Source organism: Spermophilus citellus (genome assembly GCF_964194105.1).
Source record: "Spermophilus citellus genome assembly, chromosome: X".
Classification (NCBI taxonomy): domain Eukaryota; kingdom Metazoa; phylum Chordata; class Mammalia; order Rodentia; family Sciuridae; genus Spermophilus; species Spermophilus citellus.
In genome coordinates this window covers 26,827,622-26,848,873 of record NC_138190.1, presented here as the reverse complement: position 1 = coordinate 26,848,873, position 21,252 = coordinate 26,827,622, and the positions used below count along the sequence as shown (strand labels likewise).

The following is a 21,252-nucleotide window of genomic DNA, read 5'->3' as shown; positions in this document are numbered from 1 at the left end:
TCTGGATCTTATTTCACTTAGTATCACAGTCTCCAGTTCCATCCATTTACAGGCAAATAACATAATTGTGACCTTCTTTATGGCTGAGTAATACTCCATTGTGTAAATATACCACATTTGATTTATCCATTCATCTATTGAAGGGTACCTATGTTGGTTCCATAGCTTACCTATTAAGAATTGAGGTTTTGTAAGCATTGAAGTGGCTGTTTTGTTGTAGTATGATTTTTTTTAAAAAATTCTTTGGGATATATACCAAGAAGTGGGTTAACTGGGTCAAATACTGGTTCTATTCCAAGTTTTTAGAGGAATGTTGACAGTGCTTTCCAGAGTGGTTGCCCCAATTTGCAGTTCTACCAGCAAGGTATGAGTGTACCTTTTCTTCCACATGCTCACCAACATTTATTGTTACTTGTAGTAACAATAATAATAATTATTATTATTAACTGATAATTGCCATTTTGCCTGGAGTGAGATGAAATCTAAGTGTAGTTTTTATTTGCATTTCTCTAATTGCTAGTGATGTTGAACATTTTTTTCATGCATTTGTTGGCCATTTGTATATTTCTTCTTTTGAGAAATATCTATATGTAGAAGAATGAAACTGAACCCCTGTTTATCAACTTGCACAAAATTAAATTCAAAGTGGATAAGACCTAGGAATTAGACTAGAAACTGAGCAACTGCTAGGAGAAAATGCAGACCCAACACTTCAACATGTTGCCACAGGAACCAACTTTCTTAATAAGATCCGGAAAGCACAAGAAGTAAAACCCAAAATCAATAAATGCAATGCTATTGAATTCAAATCTTCTGCACAGTGAAGTAAACAAGAGTATGAAGCAAGAGCTTACAGAATGGGACAGGACCTTTGCTACCAGCTTCTGAGATAGGGCTTCAATATCCAGAATATATAAAGAACTCAAAAACGTAACACCAAAAAACCAAATAACCCAATTTATAAATGAGTGTATTTCTTGTACTCGTATCTTTCACAAAAAAGTTTCAAGTTTCCTAGAAAATGTGTCGTGATATATGGCATATATAAACTGGCCACACACATATGTTCTATATGAAATTCTATGATGATAAAAACATATTTAAGAATGTTGAAACTTAAAGCATAACCCTCTCTATTGTCTCTTTAACTGTGAATAGTTTGTGAAAGATGTTTTAAATTAAGTGTCTTTTATTCCAAGGGTTCTACTGAAAATGAACAAATGTGGAATTCAAGCAAGTTTACTCTTTCATTAACTCACCTCATCTGAAATCCTAGAATCATTTCCAATTTTGTTTCATGAACTGCAGAAAAAAAATAATTTGACCCAGAAGAAATGTGCATGTGTAAACACAAACACACAAACACATACACATAGATATACAAACATACAGCATGCAAAACTGAAACAAGGATTTTGAAAATAATAATAATCCTTAGTATAAGTGAGAGACTCTTATTTTAAATTTTAATTTAAAAATATTCCTTGTCACAACCTACAAATTTTATTTCATAAATCACTGATAGATAATAAATTTGAATATAAAAAACAATGGTTTATATAAAGAAAGAATTGTTCAGAGCCAAAATGACAAGTTTGATCATAATTTTGTATATAGTGAAATGTATGTATATATAGTTGATGTTATGGATGTAGATAATTAAGTTACTCATATTTTTACTCAGCTCATCCATGCTTTTTTTTTTGAGAGGGAGGGAGGAAGGGAGGGAGGGAGGGAGGGAGAGAGAGAGAGAGAGAGAGAGAAAGAGAGAGGGAGAGAATTTTTTAATATTTATTTTTTAGTTTTCGGTGGACACAACATATTTTTTATGTGGTGCTGAGGATCAAACCCAGCACCCTGCGCATGCCAGGCGAGCACACTACCACTTGAGCGGTCATCCATGACCAGCCCTGGTCATGCATGTTTTAATGTAAATTTAAGAAGGTTATCTGTGAAAAGGTTTTGTTTTATGAACATCTTCAGACAAATCATTTAGATGTCTTTTAAAGGACATGCATTTAAAAAATATGGCTTTTAAATTTTTCTCCAAAATGTATGCCTATATTAACTATCAGTAAATGTTATTTAATTTTTAATTAAATTTGCACAATGGTATAGTGTTGTATAAATTGAATTATATGCTTTTTACAATTTATTATTTAGAGAAGATATTTGAATGCAAGATTTCTAATGATTTTAAAGAACTCTAAAGAAGACACTAAATTTAGCTTCAAATCTGTAACAGCTTATTTAAATCATTGAAGCTTCTACGTTTTTGGAGTCATTTTTCTACAATAATTGTCTGGTTCCAGAAATCTGGGAAGTGACTTAAACAGATAACCTTGGGGCAGGATATGTTTCAAAATAGTTCTTATGTAAATAGGAATCTAATAATAATTACAACTATAACATGATTTATTGTGTTATTATAAAAAGTCAGGCATTCTACTAAGTGCTTTATATACTCTTCTTTAAATCTTAGCATGATCTTATTAGGGAAGAAAGTATTACTGTTCCTATTTTATATATCAGAGTTATAGAAGGGCTAAGTAGCTTCCCAATATGATAAGACCTTTGAACAGAGTCAAGATACAAACAGCCACTGTTTATCTCTAAAGCCCCTGAGGTTAACAAACACATTCTACTACTGCCATAATAAATATCCCATTTCCTCTCACTTGTAACCTAGAGAAGGCAGAAGTTCAGAATTGGATTGAAGTGTTTTTAATTTAGATTCAAGACTGGTTTCATAATTTGGAGGTCCCAGTTAAAAATGAAATGCTTGGAGGCTGGGGATATGGCTTAGTGGTAGGCACTCGCCTAACATGCTCAAAGTCCTGGGTTCAATTCCCAGCACTGCCTGTACCCCCCCCCCAATGAAATGCACAACTCCTTATTCAAAGAGTAGGAAAAGAGTATATTAAAATTACTAAAATATAAAGCTGTTTATCCCATGCTCCCTCTCACTTTTCATGGTGTTTATTTGCTATTTAACATTATAGTGAATAAAGACAGTTAAAAATTTAAAGTGTTAAGCTGGATTTTACTGTTCATTGTTATATTGTGCAATTTCAGTTGTGAATGCCATTTTAAGAGTGTTTAGCTCATAAAAAAATCACCAGATTGTATAATTTGCATCTCATTGCTAGAAAATGTATATGTATTCATTCTTACCAGAATGTAGAAACACACAAATTAGTTGTTTTTATTTTACTTTTTGAAATGCTTATATTCTAGCAATACTTCCTCTTTTCAGCTTACTGAGTAAGCAACGACTGAAATGCAAAAGGAACTATGGGTCCTTTAACTTTTTCTTTCTGTGTGATCAATTTCAGTGTAAGTTGCTCAAGCAGGCAGGTAGCACATAGAGGAAAAGACATGATAGGGGTTCTTGGTCTTTTGTGTTTTATTAGAATTGCCTTCTTTCTGCATTTCAAATAAGGTCTGATTCAAATGGGAAGCATGATCTACCAGGGGCTGGGGCTCTGAGTGCCCTCCTTTACTCAGTTACAGACATAACAGTCTCAACTTGTATTCTCTTTGAGTCTTGTTAAACTTAAATACTGTGAGTTCATCAGACTTCTGTACTCAAGGGGCATTGAAAACACTAGACACACGTATTGCATGTATCTCCTCTTCTCAAATCCATGCTTCCTCATCCCATTGGACTTCTCTTTAAAAACCCAGGTACTAAGACAAAATTATTAAAAAGTTAAAAATAGCAACAACAGATAAAATAAACTTGGGTTCCTTTTTTGTTGTAGTTATAGACGGATAGCATGCCTTTATTTTATTTGCTTATTTTTATGTGGTGCTAAGGATCAAATGCAGTGCCTCACACATGCTAGGCAAGTAGTCTACCACTGATCTACAGCCCCAGCCCAAACTTGGGTTCCTTTTGAATTCAGAGTCCTGTGGTAAGTACACAGGTTCACAATCGTGATTCCACCTAGACACATCTCTTTAGGCTACCATTTTAACTTTTCTCCTTAATGCTTACTTTTATATTGACTATTAATATTTCAAGATAAAAAAAAGGATACACTATGGAATGTGTAATACATTACAGATCCCTTTGGGATCCCATGTGAATAATTCTCTATTTGAGATACTAAAGGTAGGTGATTTTGACTTACCAGGATGGCCTATTTTGAATAGTTCTCTATAAACAGGAAAGGAGTACATTGTTTGATGAAAAGATAACTCTAACAATTGCCACTATGCTTTGTAATCTTAAAGGATTTAACAGTTGGGGGAAATTTACAATTATATTGGTTTTAAAACTGGAGAATTTATCATAAGAGCACAGTTAGGTTGTTGCTGGCAGCTCAGTTGGCTAAGGCCCAGCATTGAGGTGGTCTAGAAATATAAGACAGTCATACCAGGGGGAAAACCATCAAAAGTTGAATTTCCAGGGCTGGGGTTGTGGCTCAGTGGTAGAACACTATCCTAGCACATGTGATGCACTGGGGTTGATCTTCAGAACCACGTAAAAATAAACAAAATAATGTATATATTTTTAAAAAGTTGGGTTTCCTCTAGGCAAGAACATAAAATTTCCAAATAGCTCCTGGAAATTTTATGTTGCCTTTTGTTTCATTTTCAAAATCTTCTTGTTAGGATCCTGTGCTGGCTTGCAGTAATTGGGGTGCACACAAGACTCCTTTTCCAAACACTTTTTCAATATTCTATTGACTCTGTTTAACTCCATGAACTGTTTGCCTATGTTCTTTACTTCATCATGAAACTCTTAAATACAGTTATGATTTCTGATGCCCAGAAACCTGTCATCAGTGCATTTGACTCAAAGAAAAACTTACGTAGACTTTTCTATTTATTCAAATATTTCCCCTTAATAATTGTCCTAAGGTTAAAACAGCACATAAGTCATCCCAACAGATATCTTCTGATGCTTCATGGAATTGTTCTCATAGTAGCTGAATATCAGCCAATGCATGCCAGGTTTAGAGGTGAATGCTGAATTGTGTAAATGACCCTGTCTCTATTGCTTGGCTTTGGGTGGGGAGTTTTGGCCATTCAGAAGTCCACCCACTCCAGAAGAACCCTTTCTAATAAAATTTCTCCAGTCAATATCCTTTCTTCACCTTAAGCACCTTTGAGCTAGATAGTAGGTTAGGGGTTGTGAGATCAGTTTTATGATAACCTTTTAGCAATTCCTTCATAAGAGCTTAGATTTTTTTCTTTAGAGAATGGGCACTTTGTACTGTTTATACTTAGCTTTAGGATTCTAGTGGAAATTTCAATAAACATATTTGTAACAGTTTACTTATATTTATTTAATATCTAAGTAATTATATTGGTTAGCACCTATTTCATAGCAAGAGTAAGAAATTGTCTTGCTAGTTAAGTTATTTGTCTCCTGGAAATAAATGCTAAATTTATAAAATTTTTTATCCTGTTAGAAATTTTAGACAAGTCTTCAACATATTTTTAAAAAATTTATCTTCATCTCCTCTACACACACAGTTATTTTCTTATTGATACTTTTACTGTTCTGTGAAGTTTTGGAAATATTTTCTTATACAAGGTCATCTTGGAAGAAATGTTTCCTTTAAAGGAATTCCAAATACATGTAAATATAATCCCAGTAATGTATGTGTAAAATATTTTAAATATGAACTGGAAAATGTAACCTATGGATGAAATTGCATAGCATTTTAAAGGCAACCTATAAAGATCATATACTAATTCACTCTTTATAGTAATCCAGAAGAGCATTAATAAAATCTTAATTTAGTGTGGATGCCAGCTGTCATTTGTGAATTTGTGTATTTGTGAGGATGTTAAAATTCAGGCTTGGTATTGTATGTGTCTGCTGTTCATGTCTCTGATAATGCAAGTGGACATTTCTAGCATTTAAATATTTCATTCGATTTATCATTTAATGTACTGGAACAGTCTGCAAAGACACTAATTGTATAACACCCAATTTATTTTATTGTTCAGCATTTGGAAGCTTCTGAAGACAAGTCATTTGGCAGTTCATTGATGGAGACTGAAGTAAACCTGGACAGTTACCAAACAGCTTTAGAAGAAGTACTCTCATGGCTTCTTTCTGCTGAAGACACGTTGCAAGCACAAGGAGAGATTTCGAATGATGTAGAAGAAGTAAAAGAACAATTTCATACTCATGAGGTAAAATAAAAAGCATTGATTTATGAAATCAAGCACATGACTTATAATGGCACGTCCCTCTTTCTTTTTTTCTCACTCTATAAAAGAGCATTGTAATTTGTAAATATAGTTTCATTTTGAGATGGAAACAAATAATGTTTATGTGCTTAGGATTTCATCAGCCAGTACTTGAAGTTCTCTTTTGGAGAACAACCCTCCAAGGGGTTAAGATCTGGTTTGCCAATGACTCCTGTAAGAATTTAAAATCCCAGCCCCCTTATGCCAAGGCAATAACAAGGGATAATTCTTAGGTATGTTCAAATATAGGTGTGTTCCAACAGTTACCATCAAAAATCATAATTCTGAAGTATACCTCAGAATACCTGAGTGATAGTGGGTTGTACTACCTTCAAAGGGAGACTTCAGGAAACTTCTCTTCTGAAGGAAAAGCCCAAGATAATATGCTTGCTCGGCTTCCTCCCCTTCCTACACTCTTTCTTGCTTCTTCAGTACTCCTGCACATCCTTCTGGGAGCTCTTTCTTAATAAATCACTTGCACTAAAATCTCTTTCTCAGGGTTTGCTTCTATAGAAAGTGTCCTAAGATAGTAATTTTAATTCATATTAAAAATGTTTACAGGGCTGGGATTGTGACTCAGTGGTAGAGCACTTGCCTAGCAAGTGCAAGGCCCTGGGTTCAGTCCTCAGTACCGCACAAAAATAAATAAATAAAATATTGTGTCCAACTACAACTAAAAAATAAATAGTTAAAAAATGGTTTACAGGGCTGGGGTTGTGGGTAGAGTGCTTGCTTAGCATGTGTGAGTTACTGGGTTCAATTCTCAGCATTGCATATAAATAAAATAAAGTCCATTGACAACTAAAAATAATAGTTTACAGTTTCATTTGAGATTGAAATGCTGCCGGGTGCCATGGCACATGCCTGTAATCCCAGTGGCTTGGGAGGCTGAGGCAGGAGGATCGCCAGTTCAAAGCCAACCTCAGCAAAAGTGGGGCACTAAGCAACTCAGTGAGACTTTGTCTCTAAATAAAATATAAAATAGGGCTGGGGATGTGGTTTAGTGGTTGAGTGCCCCTCAGTTTAATCCCTGGTACCCCCCCCCCAAAAAAAAATGAAATACTTTTAATGGGAACATACATTTAATGAACTACAGGTTTAAAACTCAAAAAATAAATCAAATTCAATTGCATAAAGCATTTATTATAATTGTTAACTTTTTTTTGTCAGGGATATATGATGGATTTGACATCCCATCAGGGACGAGTTGGTAATGTTCTACAGTTGGGAAGTCAACTGATTGGAGCAGGAAAATTATCAGAAGATGAAGAAACTGAAGTACAAGAACAAATGAATCTCCTAAATTCAAGATGGGAATGCCTCAGGGTAGCTAGCATGGAAAAACAAAGCAAGTAAGTCTTCATTTATATTTAACTAACAAAAATAGCAAATTTATCCAGATAACATGGCACATGTCTGTAATCCCTGCTACCTGGAAGATTGAGGCAGGAAGATCATGAGTTCAAGGCCAGCCAGGGCAACTTGGTGAGACCCCCATCTCAAAATAAAAAGAGCAGGCTGGAGTTGTGGCTCAGTGGTAGAGCACTTGCCAAGCAGGTGTGAGGCACTGGGTTTGATTCTCAGCACTGCATATAAATGAATAAAATAAAGGTCTATTAATATACTGTGAAAAAATTAAATAAAAAGAGCAAGGTTTAGAATCTTACTATTATTTTGATGCAGCTTGGTAGCTTAGGCTGGATTCTCAGTTTGTTTTTAAGGCTTGTGGCTTTTCTTCATGAGACATTATAGTTGGATTGTCATGTCAGTAACTATGGGTTTTCAGTTTTGCAACAGAAGTGGAGATATCACATAGGTAGACTGTTATCTATAGAACTATGCTTTAAGAATATCCAACATTTTGTCATAATGAATGTAGAAGGCACAGAAGCATACACAGGAATCCATGTACATAAAATCACCTATTAGCTACAGTTGACAGGAAACTTCTGAAGGAAAAGCCCATGAAGATATTAAAGAGTTACTCATGTGTTTATGGAAATCCTCTAGAAATTAAAAAAAGTTTCTCAACTGCATTTAGAAATCCTTATTCAAATACAGTATGACTATGAATTATTTTGAGATTTTATATTGACTTAATAAAAAGTTTTTGAGACCTTTCTGAAAATAGCATATTTCTTGTAAAGGTAAAAAGCAGATTTCATCATTCTGGATGTGTTGCTTTGATTTATATTGTTAGGTGTGTGTATTCATGTAGAGCCTATCGAGACAAGATCGATTTATTTTTAAATGAAAAGAAATGAAGTGCCAACTGTGTATTTGAATACATTAAGCTAACAAAATTGTCCAAGTGCCTTAAGTTTACTTAGCTATTATTTATAAAGATTAAAAGCTTTAAAATAGGACTAAAGAAACTCATTAGATATGCTGGGAGGATTGCTATTCTGGTACAAAATTATAGTATGACAATAAGGAGGGGGGAAAACACATTTTTAAGCCCATGTCTTTTTGAAAGAAGAGTAAGGCCTATTTAAGAAAGAATTTTCAAAACTATATCAATATTCCAAGCTAAGAGATATTAGTCTATGCATATTGACATGTTTTCCCTGCTGAAATGATTGCACCTAACCTTGGAGGTGAGAATTATAATAGTTATAAGTATTGAGTTTGCCTCCCCCTAATACCCACAGGTCAATTTATTTACTTCACTCATTTATCATCATAAATCATAAGATACAGAACCACCTACTTGTGGTCATATGCCAACTGTCTACAAGCTAGAACTTCTTTTTGCAATGATCTATGTGACTTAACTAGAGTAACCTCAGGGGGAAAAAAAAAGTTAAAAATTCAATCTCTTCTTTTACTGACCTTCCCATACTGATACTTCAGTGTTCTCTTTTGAGAACTTCATTTTTCAATATTCTTCAGGAAACTAAATACATTTTCCCATTATTCCTGTGCTCCCTTTTTTCATTAGGACTAACAACATGGTATTAATTATTCATACTAATCAATTAATTAATTGCAGTGTGAGAATGAGTTGTGAGAAAAAGATAATTCCAACTGGAATTGAAATTCCACGTCTTCTATTATTATAACATTTAAAAAAATTTATTTCAAAAAATTCCCTTGTTAAAGGGACATCTATCATTAGATGATACCCAATGTTCATACATACAAAATGTGTATGTGATTTTCTCACCCACATCACAATGGAGGATAAAAATCCTAAAGTGGCAATAGTACTACTTAAATAAGTTCAGCATAGAAATACCTTTGATCATAGGAAAAATTGGGGTACTTTTTTGTGTTAAGATTTTTAGAATGATCATCAGGAATGCAAGAGCAACCTTTTAGTCATCATAGCTTTCATGAAAACAACTTAAGAGTATTAAAATTGAGACACTAATAAGGAACCCCTTGTAAAACATAGTATTTTCTAGATAATTACTTTGAATACACATACACAAAATTTTATTTAAACAAAGCAAATTGAGAAATACGAATGTTTGTGGATAACTGAGAATTTGATGCCAATTGTGCTAACTTTGTGCATGTTCATGCATAAAACCTATTAAATTCTATTAAATGAGATAAGGCATTATGCAAATTTTGCTGGACCTTATTTTTGACAGTATTTTGGGAGGAAACAAAAATCTGATTAGGAACGAAGGACATTGTCATTCAAAAATATTAATTCTAGATTTTATTTAATGCTTTAAGTTAATATCAGCAAGTTTTTTCTATCATAATCATTATACTTATGACTAACTTCAGTTTGGAGCATTACATATTATTTCCAAACATATTATTGATTTAGTCTAGTAAATTGCTAGTAACCAAAAATGCATTAGTCTATACTTCTTGTCTCTCTCTTCCAAAGAAAGGATGTGGATAGACAAGTCAGAAGCCATTATCCCTGCCTAATACTAGGTTTAGGGATGAGAGGAATGATAATTATGTTTTCTCTAAGCATATTAGGTATAACTGAAACCATGCAAGAGTCCTTAAATTGATATAACAAAAGTAAAAAAGAAAATTTGAAATAAAGATAAACTTGCAATTAAAATTTAAAAACATTTATATTCAGCATTTGTTAATTTTATCTGTCAATATATTTACTAACAACAAATTGTTTGATATATATTCATTGTGATATATATGTGATATATATGTATATTAATGTACATATATATTAATGTATATATAATGTATATATATATGTATATTAATAACATTATTGGAAGACATTGAGTTATGATATAACTCAAGGCACTGAGAACACAATAGTAATCATAAGAGGTAAAGTCCCAGATCTCATGGAGCTTATATTCTGGAGTCACTGACAGCCAATAATAAAAAGACCACAAACAAGAAAAATAGCAAATAGGAATATAGATTTTAGAGACTGAAAGGTAGTATGTTAGAGTGGTTGAGGGGCTACTTTTCAACTTTGTGATCCAGGAAGGACTTTCAATGTTAGTATCATTTAGCTTGAGATTTGAATGACTGGAAGAAATCAGCATTTGCAGATAAGGATGAAGAGTATCTCAGGCAGTAGGAATAACCAGTCCAAAGGCCATAAAAAAGGGATAGGTCAGCTTGGTGGAGGGATCAAAAGGCCTATGGGACTGAAGAGTTGCAGGAGGGAAGCTTAGAGGGATAAGGCATGATATATGATTGAAATACAAGTAGGTACCTGATAATATATGCCAGCCTCTGTAAAGGTAAAAGATAAGGGCATTGAGTTCTAGATTGAGTTGAAGAAAAAGCCATAGAAGGCTTTAAGTAGGAGACCTATCAAGAAGGCATATTAGGGGCTAGGGCTGGGGCTCTTCTCGCATGTGTGAGGCCCTGGGTTTGATCCTCAGCACCACATAAAAAAAATAAAAAGGTATTGTGTCCACCTAAAACTTAAAAAAAAAAAGAAGTCATATTAGCTAAGCCATGGAATAAAGGGAGGACAGTTATTAGTGCATTGCAATATGCCAGATTTTAGTGTTTTAAACAAGGTAGTAGTTGTGTTTAGCCTTTTCTTTGTATTTATTTTTAGTTCATTTTTTCCCTTTTTAACAGCTAAAATGATTTTTGCTTTGGAAATGGTAATCCTTGCTTTGTTCTTACAGGCACTACTTTATACATCTAGGAACTGCTATTTGTCTTATAAACAATAATTATTCAAAATAATGAGATTTTTAGAAATGAGTAATAACATTCTCTCATTTTCACTGTGTCTAAAATCTTCACCAGTTTATTTAAAGGAGAAGCTCTCACTTTCTCAAACATTTTTTAAATGTGAACTGGGGCAATATACTTCTCCTCTGTGATCCTTGGTTTCAACTGATTTATACAACAATGACAGGTCTGTGAGACTAATACACCAATAAAAGATGCTGGTTGAGATATAGTTTGAAAAAGTAGTTTGTGACTGCAAAATCATTATAAAATGTAAAGAAAGATCATACTTAAAAATAACATGTTTTTTCATAGGTTAAGTACTTTAACCATATCATATCAATTTGCATTCTCTCTCTCTCTCTCTCTCTCTCTCTCTCTCTCTATATATATATATATATATATATATATATATATATATATAATATTCCATATATATAATCCAACTCAAATTACCTCATTCATTTTTTTCAGAGTATATTTGAGAATTTTTTCTGCATGATCAGAATGATGAAAATTGCATTTGAAATTATTTTTTCACAATGAAGACATTTAAAATATGCACACAAAGAATTCAGTTAAAACATAAAAATATTAATGGTTTTCCTTCCTTTCTTCCACTTTTATTTTTAACTCCACTCTCATTTGATTCTTTCCTTCCTTTTTTCTTTCCTCCCCAATTCTGGTACCCATGCATTTAAATTAATGATGAAGTGAAAACTAATACACTGAAAAAGTTTGTTAAAACATGCTATGAACTAGAATCACTATGCTGATATTGGTTAGTCACAAATCTCTAAGCATGCCTAGCACATGGAAATAAGAGAGTTAAGCGATACTGGTTTCATTAATCAAAACAAAACAATGAAAACAACCCAATGTCTGCTGACATTCTTCAGTTAGAAATCCTAAGTTAGAAAGAAGCTAAATGATTTTTTGTTTTGTTTCCGTTTTATGTAGCATAATACCCTAAGGGTAGTAGGAGGTGAGGGAGAGAGAGGAAAAAGACAAAACTTCCAACTGTGGAAGTACAAGAAGACAACTGGTGTAGGGACAACAGAAGATTTTCTTCTCTATGAATAAACTAATTAATTTGATTGAAAAAATGCAACCTGCAGAGAGCAAAAGAGATTTACTGGCATTTCTACAAGGATCCATAAAGATAAGCACAGCAAGTTCCATCAACTTCTCTGATAATTGTGGTTAGGACATGCAGGGGAAAACTAAAACCTTTGTGCTGGTATGGGAAAAACATGAAACCAAGTCAGTAAGGAGGCCAAGTGAAGTTATGTTCTGGTTTATATCAGCAGGAGGAGCGATATGAATAGAATATGGGTAAAAACACAAGTGATAACGTGGAAAATCATTGGGAATTAACATCAACACATTGACTGGAGAGAAAACTGTGTCTAACAAATATGGTTCATCTTTTTCCCCCCAAATGTATGTTCCAATCTTGAAATGAAATAATATATGTGAGAGTGTATAGAGTAAAGGAGGAGCTGAACAAATGGTGAGTTGTTTTTCCTCAAATGAAGTGACTGACATATTACATATATGAATATATGAATGAATGGATGGATGAACCGCACAATAAAATACTTCAGGTAGCTCTTATGTTTGAACTGAATTTGTTGTAATTTTAAAGCTGCATAATCTCAACTCTTACTTGTAATATTATATCACAGTTTGCGAAATCATTGATTTTCTTTTACTTCATCCAGTAATGTCAGAATGATAATTTCTTGCAGATCAAAGTGGCCCGAGGACTAGCAATATTAGCATTACCTGAGAACTTGTTAAAAACACACAGGCTTTGTTCTCAGTCTGATCTGCAGAATCAGAATCTGAAATTTAACAAGATCCTAGGTGATTCCTAAACATATTGATTTTGTGAAGCACTGAAATAACTAAAATGATTACAAAATATTATATATTATATATATATAAATTATACATAATAATATAGTATATGTAATATATAGTTATATATAACATATACATATATAGAGAAAGATAGGTACATACATATATACATACATACATAGATACTGGTGATTGAATCCAGGGTTGCTTCACAATTGAGCTACACTTTATATTTTATTTTACTTTTTAGTTTGTGACAGGGTGTTGCTAAATTGCTAGGGGTTCTCAATATGTTACTGAGGCTGGCCTTGAACTTGAACTTGAACTTGATCTGCCTCAGACTCCCAAGTTGCTGGAATAATAGTGGTGCCCCACCATTCTTGGCATAAAATAGTATTAATCCAACCTCCTTTGTATACCTCTACTTACACACCTTCTCTCTATATTTTTCTATCAAGTAAGGTGGAACAAATATCTTATTTTTTCAGAATCTCCAGAAATTGTGCTAGTGATGTTTCATGCAGAGCATGTATTAATACCATTTCCCATAGGTAACTAATGGAATATGAAGACTCTGGAGCAAGAATATATAATAGATACAATATAAGAGTATTGATAACATATTGCTGGCCTAATGAGAGGCAACAGTTATTTACATATTACCCTGGCATTTGGTCAAGTTGTAAATGGATATGGCCACAGTATCTTTTTTTTTTTTTTCTGAAAATGCTGTTAATGTCTGTCAACAACTAATTCTGTTAATGTCAACATTCTTTTTTTTACTAATATAAAGTATGTGTCTCTTACAGTTTAAATTATAAACAAGAAAGCCAAATCTCTAGAATTAATAGAAATGAGAGAGCAGCATTTTTGGCAGAATCTTCTCTCATAAATAATGATAATTACCAAATTAAGTTTAATCCCTATTTCATCCATCCAACTAACATTTATTACCTACCATAGTTCCAGTACTATGTTAGTTATTGAGTGAACAAGACAGATTCCATCTCTTATTAAACTTATATTCTATTGAAAAAAGACAATATATATATATATATATATATATATATATATATATATATATATATACATACACACATACACATACATATACATATGATGTCATATGTGGTTAAATTATCAAAACGAAAATAAGGCAGAGGATAATAAGTGAAACATTGTTTGTTAATATAAATAAAAGAAGGCCTCCCTGATGAGGTAGTATTTAAGAAGAGCCCTAAACAAAGGGAAGTAGAAAGCAATGCAGATAGTTAAGGCAATGGGAATATACAAGTGGAAATATTCTGAGAAAGGAGTGAGATAGGCATGTTAGAGAAACAATATACCCATCTGACAAATGGTAAAATGATTACATTCTGATTAAAAAATGATTAAAATTAATTTAATAAATGGTCTTAAAAAACAGATCTAATAGATGGTGACTTTTTAAAAAAATTAGTTGTAGATGGACACTATACCTTTATTTTATTTATTTATGTTTATGCAGTGCTGAGTATTGAACCCAGAGCCTCACACATGCCAGGCCAGCACTCTACCACAGAGCCACAACCCCAGCACAAAGTTAGCATTTTTTTTTGTAATCTTAATTCCAATATTTCTGATTGGAAAAGTGTCTGAATTATTGTATCGTTTCCTTATGCTTGGTTGATAATTAAGTTATTCTACTTATTCATTGAAGAAATATTTATCATGTGTCTAGCTGTGCCAGGCATTTTGCCAGATCCTATGTAGTGGCAAAATTAGTGAAGTTGAAAGTGGACTTCTATTGCCATATAAATAAATATAATCTCAGAGGGTCAACATTACCCATTCTCATTAGAGGTAGTTTAAATAATCACCCAATCATTGTATCTTCGTAGTGGTCCTTGGTTTGTGATGACAATCTGTGAGTATCTTGATTCACTTTTTAAGTATTTAATCAAGAAGACTGAATTGAGGGTTGCCATAATGTATTTGCCACAAGAATCTTTTTCATCCAGCCATGTAGCTTCTTTATTATGTTACTGTTACTATTTTGAATTTATGTTTTCAAACTGCAAATGAATTTGTTCACATTTTGAAATTTAATCTTCCACTGGGTAGTTGAAGAATATTAGTAATCAAACTGTTACCAAGCAAAATGAATGAAGGAATAAAATAAATCGAGACTTTGAAAACAATGACACATTTTAAAATTTTCTCTCACAGAATCCTTTATAAAAACAATGTTATTTTCATATTCTATTATGAGTGAAAATAAATATTACTGCATGTTTAATGTCTGGGAAGATTGAAAATTTCATTTCCATTTGTAGGAAGAGGAATTTAAGTTCTTTTAAAAATATTTATTGTGAGGTTGTAGTTGGAAAACTTTGGCCTCTAAGATCATGTTACATGGTGTCACATAATGGTAACTATTATAATCATCAGGAATTTTTGAGAAATATAAATGGCCTGTTCTTGGTTTCTCCCTTGGCCTAAGATATCCATTAGTGGGAGAGGTAGTGTAATAGTGGTCCACTTCACCTTTTGAATGTATCCCTTGCTGCTTTTGTTAAAAGTGTCATTTTTTTTTCTTCTTCTCCCTTTCCCCATCCTTAACCTGGGAGCTGGGATCAAGATTACCCTGAGTTATCTGTTCTCCACAGGAAGGAGATGTTAAGGGGAGAACTAGGAAGTGACTATCTACCAAATTAACAAATGAATTTCACCTGGGATCCCCTGTAGTTAGGGGACACCTGGAATGTGGCCTTTGAATAGCTTCTTTAAAAACCCTCCGTTTTCCCTGCCAGGCAGAACCACAGCCTCTGGGATTGGAGACCCCTGTGTTTCTCCTTTGCTAGCAAAGTAAAAAAACTTCTTTTTCCTTTTTCTCAAAACCATGTCCTTGTTATTGTATTGGCATCAGGGATAAGGACCAAGCTTTCCATGACAGTAGTACTATAAAGAGGAGGATAGACACATTGCTTTTTTACAAAAATGCCTCCTATTTCAGTGTTTAAGTTTTCAGGGCACAAGAACAACATCCAACATCAGGCTTTGCAGCTGGGTCTTATAAATAATGTCCAGGATTGGGAGGGAGGAGGATCTATTTGTTGAGACATAATGGTACAAGAGGGTAGGAGGCATGAACTACCTCCACTGATGCTGAAGGCACACATTCAGAAATTTAATGTGGCAATATGAGGACAATGTTGGTGCTGGTAGTAGTAATAAAATTATAGTAGAGTTAATAGTGGTGGTTAAAGTCTTACACATTTTAGGGACATTGTATCTACTTGTATTTTAGATTCAAAGTGTATATTTCATGGGGCATACATTGAACTTTGATAAATGTTACAACCTTGGGAGTTGAAAAACTAATGTGCTTGCTATGACCTATTCATTACTACCATACTACCAGAACACACACACACACACACACACACACACACACACACACACACATATATATATATATATATATACATACATACATTTGCATATACATAACCAAAACTTTTCTTTTAAAAATTCAACATTTCATTCCTATTTTAAAGCAATGTTTGCATTTCTTTAACAGTGGTGATCTTCACCTTTTGAATAAACCCTCAGTTATTTTAGAAAGGACATGTTTTTCTTTTTCTCTTCTCCTGCTCCCCCTTCCTAATTTGGAGGCAGGGAACAAGATGACCATTGAGTTATCTGTTCTGCACAGAAAGGAGATGTCAAAGGAAACTAGAAAGTGACTATCTACCAAATAAACAAGTGAATTTCAACACACATCAGGGTGCACCTGGCACACCCTGTTAGGGCACACCTGGAATGTGGCCTTTGAAGAGCTTAAATTTTTATAACTTTACTTAATTTTTTTGTAATGTGGTGCTGAGGATGGAACCCAGTGCCAAGTCACACATATGAGGCAAGCACTCCACTACTGAGCTACAAGCCCAGCCCTTGAATAGCTTTTTTTTTTTTTAAAGAGAGAGTGAGAGAGGAGAGAGAGAGAGAGAATTTTTAATATTTTAATATTTTTTAGTTCTCGGCGGACACAACATCTTTGTTGGTATGTGGTGCTGAGGATCGAACCCAGGCTGCATGCATGCCAGGCGAGCGCGCTACCACTCGAGCCACATCCCCAGCCCCTTGAATAGCTTTTTTAAAAGCTCTCTCTTCTCCCTGATGGGCAGAACCATAGCCTCTGGGACTGGAGTCTCCTGTGCTTCTCCTTTGCTATTAAAGCAATAAACCTTCTTATTCCTTTTTCTCAAAATTGTGTCCTCATTATTAATTTGTCATGAATTGGCATTGGGGACAAGGACCAAACTTTCAGTATTATTTCTGGCATCAAATATATCATGTTTTCTAAATGCTCTATTTAATGATACACCTAACTATGTAAAATATTTGGTCATTCATTTTACATTGTAATCATGTTTGAAGGAGAAAGGGTCTCAGAATTATTGTGTTTTCTGTCATTAAAATAGAGCTTAGGCTGAGAACAACTATCTCAATAGTAGCAACTGTAATTTGCATTTTGGTGTCAAAAAAGTGTAAAATATCTGTTAATGACATCACTTTCTAAAAATCCCATTGAATGATCCTCTTCTTTCTCCTGGTTTTTTTTTTTTTGGTCATATTTTATAATTAGTGCCATAAAGAAAATGAAGAAAATAAATAAACTTCATTTCTACAAAATAAACCTTAGCATACATAGTATAGGATGATGGTGAAGCAGGCTCCAAGGCCAAACCAGTTGAGTTCCCACTCTCTTACATCCTCTTGCTTGCCTTTTGGTTCATATAAACCAAAAGGCTAATTAGAGCTAATAAACTATCCTGCATGAGTAGGAATTATCAAAATAATACCTCTATTATCTGACATAGAATATTATTTATCATAAAATTATATTTAAGTGTCAATTTTGCCAGGCCAAATTACTATTTAATAGATTATTTATGACCTCTATAGCATAGTTTATAAGTACAACAGTAATGACATAATTATGTGTCATATTCTGCCTCCATGTAATCTCCATACATCTGGTTCATGTTAACTCTGATATGCCATGATGACCAGACTCAACTCTCAAACATTTGCTAATTGTATCCAAAGGCTGAAGTGAAAATTATGGCTGATTCCTGAACACCAGCCCAGTTATTCTCAACCCTGGATGGTCATTAGAATCCCTGGCAGGAGATTTTTTTTTTTTCAAGTATCAATGCCTGGGCTCCATTCCCAGAAATTCTGATTGAACTGTTCTGTTCACAGGCTGGGACATCAGTTTGAAAAGTTCTCTCATTGATTCTAATGAACAGATTTTTTTTTTCTTAAGGCATTATTTGCATAAATTCCACTAATCCATTTCTTCATGATAATTGAAACTAAACCTGGTCTGAGACTCATATATTTTAATAATTTTCTTGATGGGGAAATGAAGCAAAAACCCAAACAAGGGTATTAACATAGCTACATATTTAGCATATATTGGTGTTCTGGAAGCATCTAGTTGCAATTTAAATGATTGTTGAGTTAAAATCAAAACCATATGATCCAGCCATTGTAACCAGTTTGCTAAGCTTTTTGAATCATTTTCAATAAGTAAATAATTTTTTTAACTTTCATCAGTTTGATATTAGTTACTAATTGATGTATATTTGAAAGTAAAAAGTGCATTGAAAATTCAGTGTCTCTAATTCATACTGGTATTCCTCCAATAATTTATTTTGCATGCGAGATATGTTAATTGAACACTGTTGGTAGTTCTTTTATAATGTAGACATTCAAAATAATATTTCACTCCCTTTAACTAGTTGTATTCTTATTTGAGAATAGCATATTAGCAGATAATGGTGAATTCTAGGATATTGGGCCCAGGAACTGGTCTTCTTCCTAAAGAGTTCATACTTCTTGGTAATTTTTAATTATAATTCTCCAGGATTTACAAAGTCCATATATTTATACCTGTATTTGAATAGTGTCTAAAATATGGTTATATATTTTTTAATATTTTAAATAATTGTGTAAAAAATATTTTTAAGTTGTCAATGGACCTTTATTTTATTTATTTTTATGGGTGCTGAGGATCAAACCTAGTGCCTCATACATGCTAGGCAAACACTCTGCCACTAAGCCACAACCCCAGCCCTAATATTTTATATGATTTTATAATGCATTTATATAACGCTCAATAATTGTTATTAAGACCATCAAATAATAGGCTAAAATTAATGAAAACAGATACCATTTTGCATTTACAAATTTGTCTAGAAAATCAAAATTTCAAAAAATTTTCTTCGTGTTTATTGTTAGATTCCTGATCCCAGGATATCATTCCTTATATTACAGGGTATAATGAAATGGTGTAGGTAAGGACTTAAATAATGGTTTGTGACTTTTGTCAGTCTATCTGTTGATTTAGAGTTGTGTGCTGTCCAATATTACAGCCACTAGCAACGTGTAGCTGAATTAAAATTATTATAATTAAATATAGTTACAAATTCAACTTCTTAGTTCACATTGACCCCACATGGCTAGTGGTAATCATATTTGATAGTGCAGAAAGAATATTGACATCATCATAGTGAATTCTTTTGGATAGCCCTGGTTAGACAATGAATGCCTTTTTACATACATCTAACAGAGTTTCTATAAAACATATCCAGTGTTCCCATTGACTCCCTTCGTGTGCATATAGATATATTCCCATAGTAGGGTGTCAGCTAAGAGACAAATCTCTAGTAAATATTTTTAATATTTATTTTTTAGTTGTAAACAATACCTTTATTTTGTTTATGTATTTTTTATGTGGTGCTGAGGAATAAACCGAGGGCCTCACATGTGCGAAATGAGTGCTCTACTGCTGAGCCACAACCCCAGCCCTCTAGTAAAATTGTTTGAAAAATGGTATTCCCTAGATTGCCTTTTATTGCAACTAACAAAAACCCAACACACAGAGTGCATTCTACCAGTATTCCTTAATGTGTGATATATAGACTAACCCCATAAGCATCCCTTGGGAACTTAGAAAAGTGAACCTCAGGCCCTATCATAAATCTGCTAACTTAGAATCTGTATTTAGACATACTGCATGTGGTAAAATCTTACTGATGTCTACTATGTTATAGAACAATAAATTCACAGGTGGGGTGACTCTAGGGACCATTAAGTCTCTAACTCCATGTTGTCCAAGTCCCAGGTTATTTTAGTCTATTTTGTTAGCTTTCTCTGTCCTTAGATGATCCTAGTGTCTCATGCATGTGAGGCAAGCACTCAACCACTAAGTTATAGCCCTAGCCCCCAAAACTATTTTAAAAACTACAACTAAAATGCATACCATTGTTTAGGAATCACTGAACTACTACATATAAAATATTTAATGGCAAGGTCATCACACCAAAGTGTTGAGTAAACATTAGCCAATTTATTTTAATATTGCATTCATGATATTTTAACCTAATGGTTAGTTTTCCCCTCCCTGAAGTTACCCCTTCTTTCACACCTGGCAAACAGGGTCTTGGTGTTTTGAGGGCTCCTAATCTGACCTTTTCATAGCACCCTCTCATGTTTACTACTTCTTCTGGCCTGCCTTGCCATGGGAAACTCACTACTCCCTTCTTGCTGCTCATCCAGAGACCTGTGGCCTGTAATTCACATGCATTTATTGATGCTCTTTCTTTAGAGGCCTCAGGGAGGAAGAAAGCACAGCAACTTTTACTACCTGATAATTTGTTTCATGTAGCCCAAACATAGAAAGCAATAAAGACTGTTCAAACATTACTGGTTAATTAGGGTATCTAAGAAAACAACAATGAAAAAGCAAAAACTGTTTTGAATGTTATCTTAAACATAATTGTTCCTGTAATCCCAAGAAAAATTGTAGAAAGTTAAATTCTTTTCAGAGGTTCCCCAGGTGGATATTATTGTTTTTCTAAATTTGTCATACCCACCAGTGAATTTTCCTTTCAGAGGATGATCTTGTCATATTGTAATTGTTGATATATCTATTCCTTTAAGATTCTCCAGGCTATTCAAACGAGTATAGGTTTTTTTGTT

General features: G+C 33.5%; 1 protein-coding gene across 6 annotated transcripts in view; it reads left to right on the top strand.

Moving 5' to 3' along the window:
* DMD (dystrophin) overlaps positions 1 to 21,252 on the top strand; it is a gene marked incomplete at its 3' end in the record, with an annotated part of 2,539,585 nt that overhangs the window by 987,086 nt on the left and 1,531,247 nt on the right. For all 6 annotated transcript variants that reach the window (XM_081277777.1, XM_081277778.1, XM_081277780.1 and 3 more), the window contains 2 exons: positions 5,968 to 6,156; positions 7,384 to 7,565. In XM_081277777.1, the coding sequence (XP_081133903.1) occupies positions 5,968 to 6,156; positions 7,384 to 7,565 (371 nt within the window). The remainder of the gene's footprint in view (positions 1 to 5,967; positions 6,157 to 7,383; positions 7,566 to 21,252) is intronic.